Genomic DNA, 20,518 nt, shown 5'->3' on the forward strand with positions numbered 1-20,518 from the left:
AAATCCACTATCAATAAAACTTGATCTCTAACTGTACCTTATCACTAGATACGGTAACTAGCCATGGCATTGTTACCTTGTCAACCATTAGTAAAATTATGGATATAAACTATAAAATTCTTCTCCTTTAGTATAAAGTTCTTTCCAAACTCATATGTCAAATGTAGTTACAATGCGATTTTACATCTTTGCATCCTTCCAGCTCAGCACATCTTATTAGCGTGTGTTTGGCTAGAGAGTGATGGAACTGAACGGATTCGTCCCAAATCTTCAAAGTATATTCATGTTCTGGGATACACTTATATCCTTTGCATCCATCCAAATGCTGTTATAGGATCGAATTTCCAATGGCTCCATCCTAAGCTATCCTATGAACCAAAAGCATGCTTAGAGAGAAACACAAAGGAAGAGCCTGATTGGTTTGATGCCAAAATATTGGCATGCAAAGTTACTATTTGGTTGGCTACCAAATTTTGGCGGCAAACCCTCTAAAAATCCGGCATTTCACCCGTCCAGCTCAGCAGCGTGAATGCGTGATGCCTCCGGCGGACCTGTCCACACATCGTTGCCCAAAAGCGACCGTCCGTCGAGACAATCTACAGAATTCACATCCGTCACTCTCAACAATGAACGGCCAGGATCGCTCGAATCCCTCCATCTCGCCAGCTCAACCACGCCACCGGCATCCACCGTCACGGCGTCGCCACCCCCCTCCGCCGCCCGCCACTGTTGTATAAGTACCTCCATCTCATCAGCTTAGCCTCCAAGCCGAAGGAAGAGGCGACCCGCCGCCCTCGAGCCTCGAGGCCGCGACCGCCGCGCGAACCCTAGCCGCCGCTCCGATCGCCCCCACCGGTAAAGCCGTAAGCTCCCTCGTCGACTCGATTCGTTCCGATGATTCGATCCGTGTTCCCCGATCACCATTCCTGGGGTTTTGGGGTGGGGGTTTTGGGCATTTGATTCGCCGTTGATGTCTTTGTTGTTGCGCGGTGCAGGAGTTTTCACTATATGCTTCCGACGAAGAGAGCGGAGGGAGTTGAGGACAGCAGCGACGGGGTCGTGAAGAAGGCTGGGCAGGGGAATCGGCTGTTGGGGCAGGGGCGATGGTGGCCGGGGAGGAGGCGGGCGGCGGCGGGGGGAGCGGCAATATGAGCGGGGTGGCGGAGATCGATGAGGACCTGCACAGCAGGCAGCTTGCCGTGTACGGGAGGGAGACGATGCGGCGGCTGTTCGCGTCCAACGTGCTCATCTCCGGTCTGAACGGGCTTGGAGCTGAGATCGGTGCGTGCCCCTTCTAATTTCTGATTCGTACGTTTATTAGTTTCCTGTTCTAATATTGGTGCTCCCGCAAAAAAATTCCTGTCTATCTAGCATTCTAGCTGCTCTCATGTTTTTACATGTTGTTTGCAACCTGTGATATTTTGGTGTCCCCATGTTTCTAGGCAATGCAGTATGTGTAGAGGCTCATTTGCTTAATTGTGAAATACACTTTGAATACTTGCATATAATTGGCATGCACACGCAAACAGACTGGCGGTCTTATGCCCTTATTCATTTCTGCTCCGTTCAAGTTGTGACCATTTTTCTGCTAATTATGTACATATTTGCGTTATTTTGTGGCAGAGACATGTAAAGGTTCTCTTCATTATAAGATACATGTATGAGTAGTGAGTAGCCAAACTCACCGCCTCTCATGTGTGTATTTCTTTCACCCCTCAAGTTGTTATGATTTAGATCACCCCCTCTATCTCCTGTCAGCACAGGGGCATAAGGATTTTTTTTCCTGTTTGAGCCAGTAATTTGTAATTATTTAAGAGACAGCTATTTATTTTATCATGTCAAATTCTAATGCTACCATGCCTTCTTGTCTTATCGGTATGGTATAATTGCTAATCAAACTATGATTTATTAGTATATATGTTATCTGGACAAATGATCTTTGGAATTAATAACCTTTCAACAGCAAAGAATCTTGCTCTGGCTGGTGTTAAGTCTGTCACCCTACATGATGCGGGAAATGTGGAAATGTGGGACCTATCGGGCAATTTCTTTCTATCTGAGGATGACATTGGGAAGAACAGGGCTGTTGCTTGTGCTGCAAAGCTTCAAGAACTTAACAATGCTGTCGATATATCTGCTTTAACAGAAGAATTGACCACCGAGCACCTTTCAAAGTTCCAGGTCTGCTAGTTCTCCACTGTGTTAAAATTTGTTACTTCTTGTTATGTTGTCTTCATTCCTATCCAGTGATAGGTAGCATAATCATGGTTGAGAAACTATTTTATTTGAGATCCCTTTTTGAAGTGTATGACGTTATAAATGTGTTCAGGTTAATTCCTGGTGTTGGTAGTAACAGGCTAATCCATCCTGGCCTTTGATATGATGATCTTTAATGTTTCTGCTCATATTCTCTATTTGATTACAGTATCTGATCCTATGATTATGAGTAATTTTTTCTTTTGTATCCGAGTGTCATCGTGCTCATAGTGCCAAATGATTTCCTTTTGTGGGGCCTAGTTGAATTTATTTGCTTGAAATAAAAATTACTGAAACCTGGAGTTAAATTGAATTAGTGCAAATCTGTATGTTATCTCTTTGCCAAGTGCAAGTTTGTGTAGGGTTTGCTTATACCACAGATGTGCTTCCATGCTATCAGATGCATCCATGACTTAAGCCTACTTTGTGAAAGAAGTTGGTTGGTTATTCTACTGCAGAACCCCTTAACCAACCTTGTATATTGATATCTTGCTCTGTGGGCCTGATAGCATCTTGATAACTTTCCACAGTCAATAAATTTGGAAATCTTTAAGTGACACCAAAATCGCAACCTCCGATTAGTAACATCATATGACTTAAGCCTATATGTTCAGATTAAAGTGATAAAGTTTCCCTCCAATACAATCTATTTAATGATAATGACATGTTTGGTAGCATCACTGAATGTATTGCTGCAGTGTTCAAGTCTTGTATCACAAATCGTCAACGTAACTCTGTGAAGTCATCATACAGTTATCATACTTACACTTTCTGATTTTCAGGTGGCTGTTTTCACTGACATTAGTCTGGACAAGGCGTTTCAATTCGATGATTATTGTCGCAGCCACCAGCCCCCAATTTCCTTTATCAAAACAGAAGTCCGTGGTCTTTTTGGTAGTGTCTTTTGTGACTTTGGGCCTGAGTTCGCTGTTCATGATTTTGATGGTGAAGATCCGCATACTGGCATAATTGCATCAATCAGCAATGACAATCCTGCAACGGTGTACTGTATTGATGATGAGCGCCTTGATTTCCAGGAAGGTGATCTTGTTGTTTTCTCAGAGGTCCAGGGAATGATTGAACTGAATGATGGGAAGCCAAGGAAGATAATACGTTCAAGACCATATTCGTTCTGCATCGAGGAGGATACAAATAACTTTGGCATCTATACAAAAGGTGGAATTGTTATGCAGGTGAAAGAACAAATGGTTGTAGAATTTAAGAGTTTGAGAGATTCTATTAGAGAACCTGGCAATTTCCCTCTGAGTGATTGTTTGAAGTTTGACCGCCCACCTCTGCTTCATTTTGCATTCCTAGCTTTGGATAAATTTAGGAAAGAGTTTGGACGTTTCCCTGCTGTTGGTTGTGCCCAGGATGGCCAAAGGATTGTGGAGTTCACTGCTTCTTTCAATGAAGCCACAATTGATTACAAGATTGAAGGTAAGCTTGATGAGAAGTTGCTGCGGCTTTTTGCAAGTGGTTCTAGAGCTGTCCTGAACCCAATGGCTGCTATTTTTGGTGGAATTGTTGGTCAAGAAGTTGTGAAGGCATGTTCTGGAAAATTTCAGCCACTGTACCAGGTAACTGTTATGGATTACAAGATATTCTATGCTTCTCTATTCTGTTGTTATCTGACAAGAAAGTTATCTTTGTCAGTTCTTCTACTTGGATTCGGTTGAATCTCTGCCAACCCATCAATTGGACCCTAAAGACTTGAAGCCATTGAATAGCCGCTATGATGCTCAGATTTCTGTTTTTGGCTCTAGGCTTCAAAAAAAGCTGCGAGATGCCAATGTCTTTGTTGTGGGATCTGGTGCTCTTGGATGCGAATTCTTGAAGAACCTGGCTTTAATGGGAGTATCTTGCAGCCGTAAAGGGAAACTAACTATAACAGATGATGATGTCATTGAGAAAAGTAACTTGAGCAGCCAATTTCTGTTTCGTGATTGGAATATTGGACAGGCTAAATCTACAGTTGCAGCTACAGCAGCTAGTGCTATCAATTCCTGCCTTCACATTGATGCTCTCCAGAATCGTGCTTGTCCAGAGACCGAGCATGTGTTCCATGATGCATTCTGGGAGGGCCTTGATGTTGTCATCAATGCACTTGATAATGTTAATGCTAGGATGTACATGGACATGAGATGCTTATACTTCCAGAAACCACTCTTGGAATCTGGAACGTTGGGTACTAAATGTAATACACAAATGGTAATTCCTCACCTTACTGAAAATTATGGGGCTTCACAAGACCCTCCTGAGAAGCAGGCACCCATGTGCACAGTCCATTCATTTCCGCACAATATTGACCATTGTGTGACATGGGCTCGCTCAGAATTTGAGGGTCTGCTAGATAAAACTCCAAATGAAGTCAACTCTTTTCTGTCTAATCCTACGCAATATGCTGCTGCCATGAAAAAGGCTGGTGATGCTCAGGCCAGAGAATTGCTTGAGCGTGTACGTGAATGCCTTGAGAAGGAGCGCTGTGAAAGATTTGAAGATTGCATAACCTGGGCAAGACTGAAGTATGATTTATCTCCCCAGTTTGTTTGTTATTTTGTGAATTCAACCATTCTTTGTTTCTCTTGGTCTATGTCATGCCATCTTTCCTTATTCAAAGTTTAACTAATTTTGTTGAATGTATCATCTAAACCTATAGGACTACTAGGAAGGGTGCTCATTTTAGGTGCCATCTAATATCCTTCTTTTTCCCCAGATTTGAAGATTACTTCTCTAATCGTGTGAAGCAGCTAACATTCACATTTCCTGAAGATGCCGCCACTAGCACAGGAGCCCCTTTCTGGTCTGCTCCAAAGCGTTTCCCTCGCCCGCTGGAATTTTCAACTACGGATTTATCACATGTTCAGTTTATAATGGCCGCTTCCATATTGAGAGCAGTGTCTTTTGGAATCACTGTACCTGACTGGGCAAAGAGCACTACTAATCTGATCGATGCAATCAGTAAAGTTTACGTACCTGAATTTAAGCCAAAGAGTGGGGTTAAGATTGAGACAGATGAAAAGGCCAATAACATCTCCAGTGCCTCAGTTGATGATGCCGCTGTTATTGAAGACCTTTTAGCCAAGTTGGAAGCATCTGCCAAGAAACTACCTCCAGGATTCCGATTGAAACCTATTCATTTTGAGAAGGTTAGCCTTTCAAAAGCTTCTTTCTGCCGTTTTAAGGTTAAAACCCTATGTTTTAGCCTTTTCCCCTGCTGTTGAAGAACAAACTCATTTGCAAACATTTTCAATTTGGAAGCACCTGCATATTGTTTAAAATATGAGTCAATAAGTAAGTTCTGACCTGATAAGAACTAAAGATTAACAAAGATTCTGCTGTGGGGTCACATTACTTTTCTTCTGTGACTGGATTACAAAAGTTAATAGCATATCAGTTTTGTGACTCCTTGCTAGTAGTATTCCTTCATAACCTGCCACCACACTGCCAGAGAGAAAAAGGTCAGTTAGCAGTTCTTTGAGAAAATGAGAGCTCTGAGAGATCTTGACAGCGTGTTCTTCGGTCACTTAAATCTTCCATATTTGTTTCTGTTTCCTTTTCATGATACAACTGAGAAAAATTGTGTGCTGCCAATTCTGTTAAAGCTTAAGTCTTGAAAAGCCACATTATTGTATATATGGGCATTCCCGTTGAAACTTAAAATCCAATATAGGATAAATGCTTAAGATATATAGCTGTATGAAAACAAAAGTAATTAAAACTTTAGCAGTTGATTGTTTTGGTATCTTAATTCTGCTTATACATGTTCCGTTCCTGTTACAGGATGATGATACAAATTTCCACATGGACTTGATTGCTGGCCTCGCAAATATGCGCGCAAGGAACTACGGCATCCAAGAGGTCGACAGGCTGAAGGCGAAGTTTATTGCTGGAAGGATCATCCCGGCTATTGCAACTTCAACAGCCATGGCCACAGGACTTGTGTGCCTTGAGCTTTACAAGGTTCTGGCCGGTGGGCACCCAGTCGAAGACTACCACAATACATTTTCTAACCTGGCGCTACCGATGCTCACCAAATCTGAACCTCTTCCACCCACTGTGATCAAGCATAAAGGTATGAGGTGGACCGTATGGGATCGATGGTCTATCAAGGGTGACATCACAGTTGCAGAGCTACTGAAGTGGTTAAGTGACAAGGGCCTGAGCGCTTACAGTGTCTCCTGCGGCACATCGTTGCTGTACAACACAATGTTCCCAAGGCACAAGGATCGATTGAGCAGGAAGATTGCGGATGTTGCCAAGGAGGTGGCAAAGGTTGACGTCCCAGAATACAGGAAGCATCTGGATGTCGTCGTTGCTTGTGAGGATGACAAAGGGAAGGACATCGACATTCCTCTTATCTCCATTTACTTCCGATAGATAGGTTGCTGCGTGGAAATAGATGATGCTTGTGAAAAAGGTCCATGTGAAAAGCGATTTTGAGTGCGTTCGTAAACTCTGTTTATATAGTGTCGCGCTCTTTAGGGATCGGTAGCGGAGTGATCACTGCTGGAGTTGCTTGCTGGCGGTGCATCTCCTTACAGCTCTGTACGGGGGCTTGGGCCCCGCTGTTGCACGCCAACTATTTGCAGGTGTGCAATGCGATCTTTTGGATAATTTGGTGGATGGATTTCCCATTGCTGCTGCTAGTCCACAAAGCAGGTTTTGGTTAAAGGACTCAAGAGGATGTTCACCGGAGTTCCGGGTCTTTACTTGCATCTCTGGCCATTTCACTACGTGATTCCCAGATGTCATGTACTCCGCACCTCACCGCAATCACTTGCATGCCTAATAATGCGCGTCGATTTCAGTCTGTTAGTTTTCACTTTTCCGTGCGCCTTGCTGGATGAGTATAAGGAGGAGGGACCAGCAAAGGGCGCTTTGATTCAGCAACCGTGACCGCTCAAGTCACAATTGGGGTCTTGAGAGAGTGCTGGCCAGCAGGCGTGTCGGTGCGGACCGAGGAGCGGTGAAGTAAGCTGCACGATGCCCCGTGCTCACTGGGGTTTCAGTTGTTCAGCTTCAGCTCATTCCACGCGTTTCCCGCATCGGCAGGCTGGGCGGCGGAGGTGGCCCGTGGCCGGCAGGTTCACCCCCAGCGTCATCGGATTGCCTCCGCCCTCCGGCACATGCCTCGTGGGAGATCAGGAGCTAGCGCACGCGCAACCGACCCCGCTCCGGCTTGCGCCTCACTTCATCACCACTCGGAGCACCACGGCCCATCCCTCCTCCCCATCACGAGTTCCTAATGGATGGCCCGTGTTTTACACTCCAAGTCACCGGGTGATGAAGGCTGTTCCCGACGCCTTCTTCATGCGGTCCTGCCGCCGGCCGCCGCCGCGTTCCGCTCCACTAGCCGAGCGGCAAGTGGCCACCGCCCACCAGCGTAGTTCTGCCGCGGAAAGAAACAAGGTAATGGCCAGGACGTGGTAGCGGGTAACCACCAAACAAACGCCCGTCACCGGCAGCAATATCTTAAGCGCCGCAGATCGTTGCCTCCCGAATCTGCCCGTCGATCGTACAGGCAATGCCTGAACAATAAACAAATCGACCAACGTCTTGGGTAGCCTCTTGGTCTTGGGTGCCCAGCGAGCGCTCGTCACAGCAGCAACTGAAATGCGCCTCACGACTTCCTGGTTCCTGCAGCCCTGCAGGGTCTCAGATTCGTTCTCGCGTTTACTCCCTCGTCATAGGCCAGCCCAGTGTCGTGTCGTACACCGGTTACTCACAACGGTGCGCGACAGCAGGCCGTCAGGGCTACCCACCTAACCTGACAAGAACATCTATCTATCTATAACTCAGCTCCTAATCATGAACGAAACGGAACCGCCCCCAATTTCCAGCTGGCCGGCGCTAATCATCCGAGGCGGGGAGGCAACTGAAACTGAACTCCTCCCAGGAAGATGCGGGTCACCAAGAAGCCACCGACGACCGACCCTGACCGAGACCAACCAGATCGCTCGGCCAGCGCGCGCGAGGGCTTCCCTTCCCCTCCCGTGCCCGTCGCTGTCGCACGGCCGCGCGTCCCCGTCGCCGCACCCTCCACCGTCACTTTCCTGTCGCCGCACGGCCTCGATCCCTCCCTGGCGAAAGGCCACGCGCCAGCGTCAGGTCGAAACGACCCGGCACCTCGCCACCACCTGTGCTGTGCACGGCCGCACGGGAATCTGGTCGCCGCCGCCGCCGGGCACGGGAAGCCACCAGCCCTATTGTAATCCTGCGCCCAAGTAGACGTTTGTGTATATCCTCGTCGCTTGGCCGAGGCCGGCCGATGCTTGATCGGCAACGGTCGGGGACAACGTGATGAGCGCCCGATTCACTTGGGGATCAGGATAACGATGTCACCTACCTTTGTTTAGTCCACGCCTCTGCCCGTTTCACCGTTTGGGATCGCCATTGACCGCGAACTGATCGATGAGCGCCCGAGGATACTAGCTGGCTGCTACGGTATGTGCTCGCTAGCAGCTAGCTTATCGTGTCACGTGGGTCCTCGGTGAATCGAGGGTTCTTTTTCCGTCGGATGCGGCGCTGCGGCTGGTGCGGTTTGCCCGTCGCGGTCAACTGGTTGAGGCGTCGGCCTCGTCTGCGATCAGGGGGAGGGTTTATGGCGACAGCGGCGTCCCGTGCCTTGCTTCACGTGACGCCTCTAATTCTGGACAGGCACCTTGGCAGAGGCGCAGCTACTTGGAGCAGACCTCGGAAGGGTCAAGGGTGCACCGCAGATAGGCTACCAAGGCATAGGGTTAGATGTTAACCTTGCCACGCTACAACTCTAGTCTTTTAGGGCGTGTGTTTGATTCAGTGTCATGACACTTGATAATTAGGGATCAACAACACAATAGCATGAAACTAGGGATACCCATGCCACTAGGATGCAATAATAAGATGTAAAATAACATTGTGACAATCCCATTTTCCTATTGAAATTGAGGGGGGAAAGAAATCTAGAATGCTGCCATTAAGATGGGGATATTATATACTCCTATGTGTGTCAAACATACAACAACCGTTCCAATAATCCATGGATGTCAAAATTTCAAGACACAAGGTGGAGACATGTCGTTATGAAATGATTAGCTAGCTATTCCAATTATTTTAAAATTTCTCCCTAAATTAACCTAGGATTTCATAAGTACGAAATGATTACACCAACAACCACAAACATTTTCTTTTCTAAAAAATAAAAAGAATTCCGAAAGAGCCCCCCTTAGTTGTGTGGTCGCCTTCGTGCTGCCTCCTTTCCCTCTCGCCTCCACCACCTCCGGCTGGCTACTTTTGCCGCCTCCACCGCCCTTTCAGGCCTTCGCCCAACCGACTGCGCGTTCCCTCCCAAACGCGCACCCCCTCCTCTCCTCCCGTGACCACCGCCTCAGCCTCGCGTCCTCGGGTTCCCTCCAATCCGTGCCACCGGGCTTCTCGTCACGGCTCGTGCTGCGGTTCAGTGTGCAAGTAATGGAGCGGCGGCGGTCACCGAGGCTGCTGCTCCAAGTGTTCTTCTTGCTCGCCGCTTCTTCTCCGCTCGGGAGTGCAGGTTTCTTTTTGGATTTTCGATTTGTCAGAGTAGCTGGTGGGTGTGCATTTGGGTTTATGGTGTTCGCCTTGTTGGTTTGCTGCAGGGATTGGAGGCCTCGGAGTTGGCCCGGAGAGCAATGGAGCTTCCGTTAGTCCTAGGTGAGCGTGCTCAGATTCTTGGAATTAGATCTTCACTTTATGGCTTGCTAGAAATGGGTGCCATCATTTTTCTGACATCCAGATTCCAGAATATGTAGCTTTAGGGGGATTGGAGTTGAAGATTAGAGGCATGGATGCTTTTAGCATTAGCCTGTTTTCATACATGGCTGGTAAATGGCAAAAAGTTGTGAATTTGTTTTTTTTTTTTTTGCCCTTTAAGATGGCCATCATCATGTGCGCTTGTACAGGGCACTGGACTAATTGGTGTTAACCATGCGTTAGTATGTACGAGCAGTTTTTATTGTGGTGTGTGTAGTGGTGACTTTAATTTCTTGTAAGAATTGGAGTTGTTGAATCTTTTTCTCTTTGTTTGAAAAACAGAATTTGCTCGTGGCTTTCTTTGTACTGAACTAGTGGCAAATTTTTCTAGTATGCATGCATCAGTAAGCATTATTTTGAGGCACATTTATTCATTTTAGAAAGCTCTGGAGTTAAGTCACAGAGTGATGGATAGCTAGGTCAAAAAACAAGAATCGGGTCTATTATTTTCAATTTAAAACAGAATCAATGATCAGGGTAAATTTGACTATTCTTTCTCTAGGAATTCCAGAAGGCTGTTGCAGATTGGAGATGGAAACGAAGATAGCCTATTTCATCTCCCACATGCAAGGACTTTCTCACACAAGAGCAGATCTCGTAAAAGAGCTCCAACGCCAGCAGCAGCACCAACGTCTGCTCCATCACCGTCACCATTCATATCCCCACCAGAAAGCTCACCTTCTACATCACCACATGCTTCAGGATCCATGCCACGCCAATCTCCTTCACACCATCATCCAACTGCAGCCCCTCCACATTTGGACAGGTCTAGGCCTACAACTAAGCCGGACGAACACGATCGTTCAGTTGAAACTCCAGTTCATTCTTCGCATAAACATTCCTGGACAACCTATGGTTTGGTTGCAGCAGGGATTGCTGTTTTCATTCTGGTATCAGCAGCCAGTGTTCTCTGCTTCCGAGCTAAGAAAATGGGAACTGTGAGGCCATGGGCGACAGGTCTCAGTGGTCAATTGCAGAAAGCCTTTGTAACTGGTATGTTTGTTCCCCTACCTATGTACATACCATATCTGGGGAACTATTATAATTTTACATCATAATAATGTAATCATATTTCTAGGTGTACCTTCATTGCAACGGTCAGAGCTGGAAACAGCATGTGAGGATTTCAGCAATATAATTGGTTCTACCTCTAGCTGCATGCTGTACAAGGGGACCTTGTCCAGTGGAGTTGAAATTGCAGTGGCCTCAAGCTTGGTAACATCTGCTAAGGATTGGTCGAAAGAAAATGAATCACAGTACAGGAAGAAGGTAGCATTTTACAGTTTATCGAGTCTGTATAAGTGTCACTTTGCTTCACTTTTTATTTGATTCAAATGATAAATGTTTCAGATCACAAGTTTGTCCAAAGTAAGCCACAAGAATTTTATGAATTTGCTTGGCTACTGCGAGGAAGAGCATCCATTTACCAGAGTGATGGTATTTGAATATGCTCCAAATGGGACACTTTTTGAGCATCTCCACAGTAAGTGCATTGTTAATTTTTGTCATGAATCTATCAATTCCTTCTGTCAAAAATCTGTTCTCTTCAGTCTGCATGATTGAGAAAAATATTATAATGTGTCAACGTTTGACATTGTCATCGTGATTGCATTGCAGTCAGGGAAGCAGAGAAGCTTGACTGGATGGCACGGCTCAGGATATCCATGGGCATTGCTTACTGTCTTGAGCACATGCATCAGCTGAAAACACCAGTTGTGCCTAGGAATTTCGACTCTACTACGATATACCTTACGGATGACTTTGCTGCAAAAGTCTCAGATCTTGAATTTTGGAATGATGCAAAGGGACATAATTCAACCAACGACAACCTCACATCATCATCGGACCTGGAGAGTGTTGTGCGCTGGTATGGCATAGTGCTGCTGGAAATATTGACCGGACGAGCTCCCCATTCTGAGGTGGATGGGCCACTTGAACACTGGGCTTCACGCTACTTCGACGGCCAGATGCGTCTTGAGGAGCTGATTGACCCCAGCATGGGTTCCTTCCCCGAAGACGCTGCGCGTGCGCTTTGCGAGGTTGTAAGGTCCTGCATTGATCCAGATCCAAAGAAGAGACCACGGATGGCAGAGGTTGCAGCTCGGATGAGAGAGATCACTGCGTTGGGGCCTGACGGAGCGACTCCGAAGGTGTCGCCGCTGTGGTGGGCGGAGCTTGAGATCATGTCTTCTGAGACCTGAAGTTGGCGGCCAGCCAGATGATATTCTTTAATCTGTTGGTTGCTGCTAATCTTGTTTCGTGGACTTGATTAGGTAGAGGGTGGTTGAGAATTTGTTCTGTGTGCAAAATTGCATAGGGAGTGGTATTGTACATGTAAAGAAGATTAACAATGTAACAGGCATTACAGCCAACTTGAGAAATAGAAAAGGGCGCGTGGTTTGTTTTTAGATTTTCAGGCAATTCATACCAGAGTTGACCTGTTCTACTGACAGTCTTCTGAGACTGAAGATGCCAATTCCCTGTAATTCCTATTCCAACATTCAGGACTGAAAATTGCTAACGCTAAATTTAAAGCCCAAATCGAAACAAACAGTAACGTTTTGTCGTTGGTATTGTGGGACGCCTCTCACAAAGAGAAGGGATCCCTCCAAAAATTGGCGTATGCTGCTTGTTGTGGCGAGCACACGGTATTCTTTAGTAAAAGGCGAAAGAATAGTTCGCTTTGTGCTCACCACGCAGCTCCATGCATTGGAATGGCCGGCTCGGTCGCTATTTTAAGAGCGTCCGGCGGAGATGATTGCCAGAGCTCAGCGGTATGGGACTAAACAGACAGCATCGCATGTCGTTGCCCGGTCTAGTGGGCCGGATTATAAACGAACAGGCCTCATCTCTATCATGGGCCTGATTAACCGCTTGTCTCGTGGGCCTAGTAATGATTGATGAACGCTTTAATCCAGCATTTATGCAACGAATCAGCTCGATCACAGATAAGGCGATACGCGCTGTCCATCTTATCTTATCTTATTGGCGTGAACATTAAAAAACAAAAAGAAATTCTAAAAATTCTCTAAAAAAAGCAAAACATCTTGCCATCAATTCGATAGACTCAACCATCATAGCCATTGAATCTATTATATTTTCTAAAAAATTACCCACTTATGCTATTATGAAAATAGTCTAAAGTAACCCTAAATCTATATCTAAATTACCCACCTCTACCATTATATAAAATAAATTAAAATAATCCCCTAATCTTCATTTAAATTACACACCTATGCCATTATAAAAAATAATTTAAAATAACACCTTAAATTTGCATCTAAATTGCCCACCACTAATATTATAAAAAATAATTGTATCTAAATCACTCACATATGCCATTATTAAAAATTTGAATTAAAATCACCTTCATTAAAAATATACCTAGAGGTACATCAATATATGATTTCAAATTTCCTATTCTTATACTATTAATATAGAAAATAATAATTAAGACATATACACATGATACGCGTCACCATTTATAAATATATTGAGAAAGTGATGGGAATATATATTTTCATGTTAAAATAAAATTTGGATTCCATTAAACAAATTCAAGCGTATACCTGCAATGCAAAGTGAAAAGAAAGAAAAATATTCTAAACGTGGATGAAAATATCGTAGAGTAATTACTAACTAAAGTATATGATAATTGGTTGAAGATAATAATTATATATCTATATAAGTATTGTGTTAGCATATTTAACAAATGAGAGAGATCCCAAGGTAAATATTTTGATATTAAGCTATCTGCTCTTATTTTTTTAAAAAAAATTGTAGACCACATATTAATTTTCACAAGACACGTTAGAAAATTCTCACAAAATTGAAAAACATATCAGGATCAGTCATGTAGACTCTAATAACCATAGCCATTGGTCTATTATATTTTCTAAAAATTACCCACCACTATTATTATGAAAATATTATAATGGTATATGCAGGTAATTTTTTAGAAAATATAATAAAATCTAAACCAACATCTAAATTACCCACCGACGCATTATAAAAAATAATTTAGAGTAACCCATAATCTATATATCTAAATTATCCATACATATCATTATAAAAATAACTTAAAATATCTTTCTAAATTTGTATCTAAATTACCCATGTATGTTATTATTAAAAATAATATAAAGTAACTATCAAAATTTTAATCTAATTATATGCATGTTCATTGTACCAAAAATAAACAAAGATATGATTTTAAAATAACTATTTCTATTGTTGTTAATATAGAACTACAAAGTTCAGGTATATATGCATGATGTGTATCGCCATGTAGACCATTTATACATGTGTGGAAGGAAACCATGAAAAATATTGATTTCAAGTTAAACACAATGTACGGAGGTGCGTTGTAATTGTAAGGTAAAAAAGTATGAATTAAAATCAATCAAAACTTGAGTATTGCAAAAATATTAAATAACTAAAAGAATAGCAGATAAATAAGTTTAATTATCAGAACAAATATAATTTTTTAAAATTATTAGCCTGTGTGGAAGGACGGATCGATGAACTTAGTATTTCGAACGGAAGAACATTCGGTGTAGTTGTGAGCACGACCATACCGAGCCTTACCCAAAGGGAAGCAACCAAGAAACGCAATGGATATTTCATGGGCTCCTTAGCTGGAGGCACGACGGAACCACAGCTCAGAGAACACCCGCTACAGAAATAAAAGTAGAGAGAATCTTCGCCTTCGCTGCATTACTTTAAAAACTCGAATTCTTTGTGATCAGTCGTGCCTCCAAATGCACATCACAAGGCATAAACAAAAGGGGGGAAGAAAACGAGAGCGATCATGCCGCCTGTCTGAACTCCGAAGGACAGCTTGGGCTCGCTGGTCTCTGTCTCTCTTCAGCCTTTTTTCTTCCTCCCTTCTGGAGCTGCCGGTCGTCTTCAACCTTGGATGCACACACGAGACGCATGTCTCTTGCCCCACCTGCACACTCTACCTTAAAGCAACACGTGCTCGACAACCTCCTGCGGTGCCTCCTGACTACTAACAGCACTAAGCCTTCTTGTATATAATCTTTACACATGCCGACATGCGCGTATGTTCAGGCGCCCATGCCTCGCCGATCTTCTGTGCTTCTCGTCTGCTTCCACCCCGGGAGAGTAGAGAAAGGGATCGTCTCATCATTCTGCCTCGAAAAAATCGCAGCTGAGTCGACGACGACGAGGAGGGCGGCGGCCGGCCGGCCGGCCGGCCTGCGAGCTGGCTGGCTAGCTCTCCGGTTCGGGCCTGGCGGAGGCTTTGCTGTAGAGCTCCAGGGTGTCGCCGTGGGTCGGGTCCAGGCAGAGCGCCGCCTCGCAGTCCCGCAGGGTGCTCGCGCTGTCGCCCATCGAGTCGAAGAACGCCGCGCGGAGGTGGAGCAGCTGCAGGTCCGGCTTGAAAGCTATGGCTCCCGACAGCTCCGCGATCGCCTCCTCCTCCTTGTTCTCGTCCATCAGAACTGTGAGAACGAAAAAAAAGAAGGCAAAATTACTGCGCTCATCAAATCGAACATTCTTAACCCACATGATTTGATGAAACACAGACACAAAAAAATCACAAAAGTGTAGCTTGCATTACTTAAGGCATGAACAGTACAAGAATCCCATGCCGATTTGGATTTTGGACTCACCGGCTGATCTGTATCTGTAAGGATAGGTCCTCGTAGGGTCCAGCAGCGTCGCCGTGTTCAGGTCGCACATGGCGGCGTCGCGCTCGCCGTACTCCGACCGTTTCTCGTACGCCGACGCGCTGCTGGTGGCTATCCGCACGAGCTTGGTCATCTCGTCGAACGCGGCCTGCTTCCTGTTCTTCAGGTAATGGACGCGCGCCAGGCCCTGATGCGCCCGCGTGTGCTTGATGTTCAGCGCGATGCCGTAGCACTCGGCGGCCTCGTCCAGCATGTCGCAGTCCACGTAGATGCTTCCCATGTTGTTGTACGCCTGATGAAGAACGTGAGCTGTGAGCAGAGACGGTTAGCGAGCAGAGACCATGGAAATGGTCAGGAGAAATTCTTACTTGGCCCTTCCGGAGGTTGTCGGAAGCACAGCTGTTGGCGTGCTCCAGGAGCTGCACGACGGAGAGTGAGGATTCCGTGTCCATGCTGGAATCTCCTAGAGCGTAGGCCTTCAGGAAGAAGGCCTCGAATGATCTCTGAAGGCTAATTGACTGCTCGGCCTTGGCTAGTGCTTCATCCCGATGTCCACTGTCGTATAGGATCCATCCTTCGTATACAAGTCTCTCGTGCTCGTGGAGTGAACTGTTCCGTGCATATCGCAAACTACGCATGGCCGCCTTCTGACAGTTTAGCCTACAATGTACAAGATCACAACGAAAAAGTTAAGCCTATGGATCCGGAAAACAACAGATAAATCTCTCCCTTGTTTCTATAAAGCAAGCTGATGAACAATGTAGCAGACAATTATAAATGCAAAGTTCTTTCCAGAATTGTAAATGTTAGCCCTCGTCGATTTTTGGATTTACTAAACATTTCACATGAACCAGAAGTTTGGGGGGGAAAATGTGGTCTCAGCAGTCAGCACATGAAAGAAGAGAGAGCAATAGATGCAGATATGTACCTTAGCAGGAGTAGTGACTGTCGAAACCGCAAGCTGCCGTTCCCGGGTTCCCTGGCGAGCATCTGCTGCACAACTGCTAGGGAGCCGATGTCATCCACCGCCGACCACCGATCATACAGCTGCATCCAGCAATCCGCCATATCCCACTGCTGCACCTGCCCCCGGAGCAGCTCGATCAGCTGCTCCCCGTGCATCCTCCCATGGAACATCATGTAGGTCGGATCCAACGTCAGTATCGCCCTCACATCCTGCACGGCCAGCTCGTACTCCTCCATCGCAAGGTAGAACCACGCCCGGAGCTCGAGGCAATCCGTCGCCATCTTGAACCCGATCACCTTGCTGATCTCGGCGATCGCCGACGCCGCATTGTCCTCCTCCAGCAACGCGCAAGCTCGGTACTTGTACGGGAATGTCATCGTCGGGTCGAGCTCCGTCGCCGACTGGAGATCGGCCAGCTTCTCCTTGCCGACACAGTAGAGCGAGCGCTCCTGGTACATCCACCCGGCGGGCTCGTCGTAGTCGCCGACGACGCTGTTCATGAGCTTGTACGCGGCGTATTTGTGCCCGCGCTTGTACTTGGCGCGCGCCTCACCGGCGAGCGAGTAAACGTGGCCCTCGGCGACGGCGGCCTCGAACCACTCCTGCGCGTCCTCGAACTCGCCGCGCTCCAGCATGACGCACCCGAGCTGGTGCAGCGCCAGCTGCTTCTGCCATGGGAGCTCCGCGCACTCGTTCAGCCTCTCCAGCAGCATCACCGTGGTGTTCGACTTCATGTCCTGCTCCATGGCGACGTGAGAGAGGAAGTAGTAGAGCGCGAAGGACGCGTTACCGGCGATGTCGAGGCGCTCCCGGCCTTCCGGGCTGCAGAGCAGGCGCGCGATGTCCGGGTTGGTGAGAGACTTGGGGAGCTCCCGCAGGAAGGCCTGGAGGCAGGAGGCGACGAGGAGGTGGGAGGCCTCCTCGAGGCCGACGTCGACGAGGGAGTGGGCGTCGTCGACGCCGCGCACCATGGCCGCGAGCTTGTTGTCGCAGGCCGCCTTGAGGCCGTCGCAGCAGAACTTGTTGGCGAAGGCGAGGAGCTGGGATATGATGTCGGGCGGGAAGTCATCGACGCGGCCGTGGCGGCTGTAGGCGGCGACGGCGCGCATGCCGCGCGGCGTGATGCCGTCGCGGGAGAAGTCGATCCGGTCGCGGTGCGCCTCGGCGAACCCGCCGTAGAGGAGCGTGTTGAGCGGCTTGGAGAGCGCGGCGATGCACGAGCGCTCGCACGCCACCTCCTCCTCGCCGATGACGAACCACAGGTCGTTGGTCTCCGGCTCCTCCTCCTCGCTCATCTCGGACGCGTTGCGCCTCAGGCGGTGGGGCGGAGGGGTGGCGGGAGGAGGCGGTGGGCGGCGGCACGGGCAGACCGGGTCCACGCCGGCGGACGCGGTGGCGAAGAGCGCGGCGCGCGGGCACTCGAGCAGCGGCGTCGTGGCGGTGCAGGGCGCGAGCGGCGGCGGCGCCGGGTCGAGCTCGTCCTCGCGGCGCTCGTACCGGAGCCACGCGGCGAGCACGGCGCGGCGGTGCGGGTCGTCCGCGTGGACGCGCGCGGCCCGCAGCGCCCGCCGGAGCAGCCGCGCGTCGCCGACCGACTGGAACAGAGCGTGCTGCTCCAGGTACGAGTCGCAGAGGTCGTCGTCGCCGCCCCCCGCGGCGGCGGCCGAGACCCGCCGGTACGACGCGGCGAGCGCGCCGACGTGGTCGACGGGGCGCAGGCAGGCGTCGAGGGCCGGCTCGAGCGCGTCGGCCACCGGGAGGCCGCACGGCAGGTGGTGCTCGGGCGCGAAGGCCCCCGACGTGGACGGCGCCGCGTGCGGGTAGTAGAGCGAGCCCGACCTCATCGATACGGTCTTGGGCGGTGGCGGGGGTTGGGGCTGGGGCCTGCCGCTCCCGCCGGCAGCATCCCCTGAGCCGGACGTGGACGCCGACGCCCCGACGGAGCTCAAGGCATATAATTGCGCGGCCTTGCAACCCTCGATCAGCTTGAGGCTCTTTATCGTCGTGAGGAAGTTATTGGTCATGGTCTTCCCGTCGGCGCTCGCGCGTGCCTTTGGCCGGCAAGCCTGCCGCACGGCGACGATCGTGCCGGAGCGGGAGTTCCCGGCGGAACGGCTGGTGCGCGCGCGCGTCGCCTCCGCCCTCCCGCGCGGCCGCACGTCCCCGCCGTGCGCCCGGGCGAGACCTGTTAATGCCGCTGGTTGCGGGGGGGCGGCGGGGAGAAGGCCGGGCGCGCGGGGGGGACGAGGCGCTTCGTTGGGGACGGAGGGGAAGGACACCGAGGAAGGCGGAGGTCCGTAGCTGCCACCACGGCACCACCCTCTTCTGCAGGAATTTCCCTTTCGGAAATTTTAGTCGTTTTTTTTCTTCCGTGCTGCTGTAACCGTGGGATTTCGCTTGAAATGGACCTCTTTCCCTGGGGAGGGACAGCACTACAGCAGGAAACGAGGTGATTCTGCTTTGCATTTTACAAAGCCTGCAGGGTCAAAAAAAAATGTGCAGAAACTGAGGTTAACATGTTGATGATGGTGTGGAGCCGTAAAGCTACACCATCACATACTGCATAGATCCCTCTTCCTTGTATCGTTTATAACTATATATTCACATTATGAGCATTATCCAGCCTAGGAACCAAAGAAAAATACCTGTTTGATAGAGCTCCATCTAATTATAATTCTCTATGGAAGCTGATTTTTTGAGAGAATTGATTCTGTGGATGAAAGTGATCCTCTTTGATTCTCTAACATAAATTTTTAAATAAGGATGAAGAATCACTTCGAAGCTACTTTTTTTCCAGCTCCCAGCCTCTTACTTTATTTCAGCGAATCATTTCACAGAATCAGCAAGGAATCATCAGCTTGGGAGCTCCGCCAAACACGACCTAAAGTCCATCAACTTCCGCTTATCACACTTGTACAACTGACTATCATGTGAATGTGTTTCCTGACTGTAGTTAACAAGGCAATCAGGGGTTGCCTAACTATACATCAAACATCAGGGCATGTGCTATCATGCAACTGCATTTGAAATTAAAATCACTGCTCAAATTATTTATCTTCTAACCACGCCGATGTTCTGAGTGTATCAAAATGAAAATCTTCACAAAAAGGTATTCACGGGACTTTAAAGGCATAAGATACTATATGCTTTATTGGATGAAGATTTCTTATCCTCATTTCCTTTTCTCTCTCCCTCTTTTTGTTAAGAAGAAGGTGATGGTATCCCTCACCTCCCCAGGGTTCCACATTATCTACTTGTATTTTTCTTGCAGATGTTTTGTAAAATGATAATCTCCACAATGTTAATAAAATGGTAAAAGTAATGAATAGAGAGAGTTAAGGCTAGAGGAGGGAATGTTGTTGTAAGTTGGGCGTCGCACTGTTCAGCCTCGCTTAAGATAATTGGGGGGTCACGATATGGAGCGAGTCGCGCGGGCCCCGCCGGTGCCGGGCGAAGGGATTGGACGTACGTGTGGAGCAATCATGGGCGACTGCTGGTGAAGTGATCGCCTAATGATAGGCGAGGGAAGGGCAGATAGAGATGGCATGCAGCAGCTGGGGTGGCGGTGGGATTAGCGTGTGGGCGAGCCACCTCTGTGGGGTCATTAGATACTGTTAGGCTTAATTAACCCCCCGCCACCATGATGGACTGTGCCTGTGCGCGACGGGGGGAGGCGGGCCCCACGTGCTTAATCCCGCCTCCCCGCTCTGATCTCGGCAGCGATCCGCTAGACCGCTACCGGCGCGTCGCGACAAAGCAGAGAGAGCATGCCTCCAAGTCGACCTCGGACCTTTCGGAAGAGCCCCTGCTTATCTGACGCTACAGATAGGTTAACGTCGACACATCGTGCGTTTTTTTTCCTTCTCTTGAT

At 48.1% G+C, this 20,518-nt stretch overlaps 3 protein-coding genes and 1 non-coding gene across 6 annotated transcripts; 2 read left to right on the top strand and 2 right to left on the bottom strand.

The window, feature by feature from the left end:
* Positions 1–698: 698 nt before the first annotated feature.
* LOC117837769 (ubiquitin-activating enzyme E1 3) lies at positions 699–6,968 on the top strand. Of its 2 annotated transcripts, none has more exons than XM_034717528.2 (7): positions 699–855; positions 996–1,281; positions 1,964–2,181; positions 3,039–3,836; positions 3,913–4,781; positions 4,973–5,405; positions 6,040–6,968. In XM_034717528.2, exons 2-7 carry the CDS (start codon positions 1,104–1,106, stop codon positions 6,634–6,636), a joined length of 3,093 nt encoding a protein of 1,030 aa, XP_034573419.1. In that variant the 5' UTR covers positions 699–855; positions 996–1,103; the 3' UTR covers positions 6,637–6,968. The 2 variants fall into 2 exon arrangements, with proteins under 2 accessions (XP_034573419.1, XP_034573418.1); XM_034717527.1 differs by having other exon boundaries at positions 706–863.
* A 2,526-nt stretch (positions 6,969–9,494) lies between these two features.
* Positions 9,495–12,434, top strand: LOC117835397 (probable inactive receptor-like protein kinase At3g56050). 2 transcript variants are annotated; one of them, XM_034714758.2, is made up of 6 exons: positions 9,495–9,787; positions 9,873–9,927; positions 10,538–11,019; positions 11,105–11,295; positions 11,377–11,509; positions 11,644–12,434. In XM_034714758.2, the coding sequence occupies exons 1-6, from the start codon at positions 9,709–9,711 to the stop codon at positions 12,225–12,227; spliced, it is 1,524 nt and encodes a 507-aa protein (XP_034570649.1). In that variant the 5' UTR covers positions 9,495–9,708; the 3' UTR covers positions 12,228–12,434. The 2 variants fall into 2 exon arrangements, with proteins under 2 accessions (XP_034570649.1, XP_034570648.1); XM_034714757.2 differs by having other exon boundaries at positions 9,496–9,787; positions 10,529–11,019.
* Positions 12,435–12,608: 174 nt separating this feature from the next.
* Positions 12,609–12,728, bottom strand: LOC117841208 (U5 spliceosomal RNA). The gene has a single exon (XR_004637232.1). It is a non-coding gene; the product is annotated as a U5 spliceosomal RNA (small nuclear RNA).
* Positions 12,729–14,716: 1,988 nt separating this feature from the next.
* LOC117840849 (ethylene-overproduction protein 1) lies at positions 14,717–19,027 on the bottom strand. Its single transcript, XM_034721384.2, has 4 exons — positions 16,609–19,027; positions 16,049–16,340; positions 15,663–15,972; positions 14,717–15,491 (listed from the first exon to the last, which is right to left on the bottom strand). Exons 1-4 carry the CDS (start codon positions 18,669–18,671, stop codon positions 15,262–15,264), a joined length of 2,895 nt encoding a protein of 964 aa, XP_034577275.1. The 5' UTR covers positions 18,672–19,027; the 3' UTR covers positions 14,717–15,261.
* Between the last annotated feature and the right edge of the window lie 1,491 nt (positions 19,028–20,518).

This window comes from Setaria viridis, chromosome 9 (assembly GCF_005286985.2).
Source record: "Setaria viridis chromosome 9, Setaria_viridis_v4.0, whole genome shotgun sequence".
Taxonomy (NCBI): Eukaryota; Viridiplantae; Streptophyta; class Magnoliopsida; order Poales; family Poaceae; genus Setaria; species Setaria viridis.

What these genes read in the sequence shown, in the direction of transcription:
- LOC117837769 (XM_034717528.2), top strand. Translation starts at nt 1,104, where the DNA reads ATGGTGGCCGGGGAGGAGGCGGGCGGCGGCGGGGGGAGCGGCAATATG. An exon ending in AATTTCAGCCACTGTACCAG is followed by an intron (nt 3,837 to 3,912) that starts GTAACTGTTATG and finishes TATCTTTGTCAG; the next exon opens with TTCTTCTACTTGGATTCGGT. An exon ending in AACCTATTCATTTTGAGAAG is followed by an intron (nt 5,406 to 6,039) that starts GTTAGCCTTTCA and finishes TTCCTGTTACAG; the next exon opens with GATGATGATACAAATTTCCA.
- LOC117840849 (XM_034721384.2), bottom strand. Translation starts at nt 18,671, where the DNA reads ATGACCAATAACTTCCTCACGACGATAAAGAGCCTCAAGCTGATCGAG. An exon ending in CAGTCACTACTCCTGCTAAG is followed by an intron (nt 16,341 to 16,608) that starts GTACATATCTGC and finishes TGTACATTGTAG; the next exon opens with GCTAAACTGTCAGAAGGCGG. An exon ending in TTACAGATACAGATCAGCCG is followed by an intron (nt 15,492 to 15,662) that starts GTGAGTCCAAAA and finishes TCGTTCTCACAG; the next exon opens with TTCTGATGGACGAGAACAAG.
- LOC117835397 (XM_034714757.2), top strand. Translation starts at nt 9,709, where the DNA reads ATGGAGCGGCGGCGGTCACCGAGGCTGCTGCTCCAAGTGTTCTTCTTG. An exon ending in TTCTCCGCTCGGGAGTGCAG is followed by an intron (nt 9,788 to 9,872) that starts GTTTCTTTTTGG and finishes GGTTTGCTGCAG; the next exon opens with GGATTGGAGGCCTCGGAGTT. An exon ending in GGAGCTTCCGTTAGTCCTAG is followed by an intron (nt 9,928 to 10,528) that starts GTGAGCGTGCTC and finishes TTCTTTCTCTAG; the next exon opens with GAATTCCAGAAGGCTGTTGC.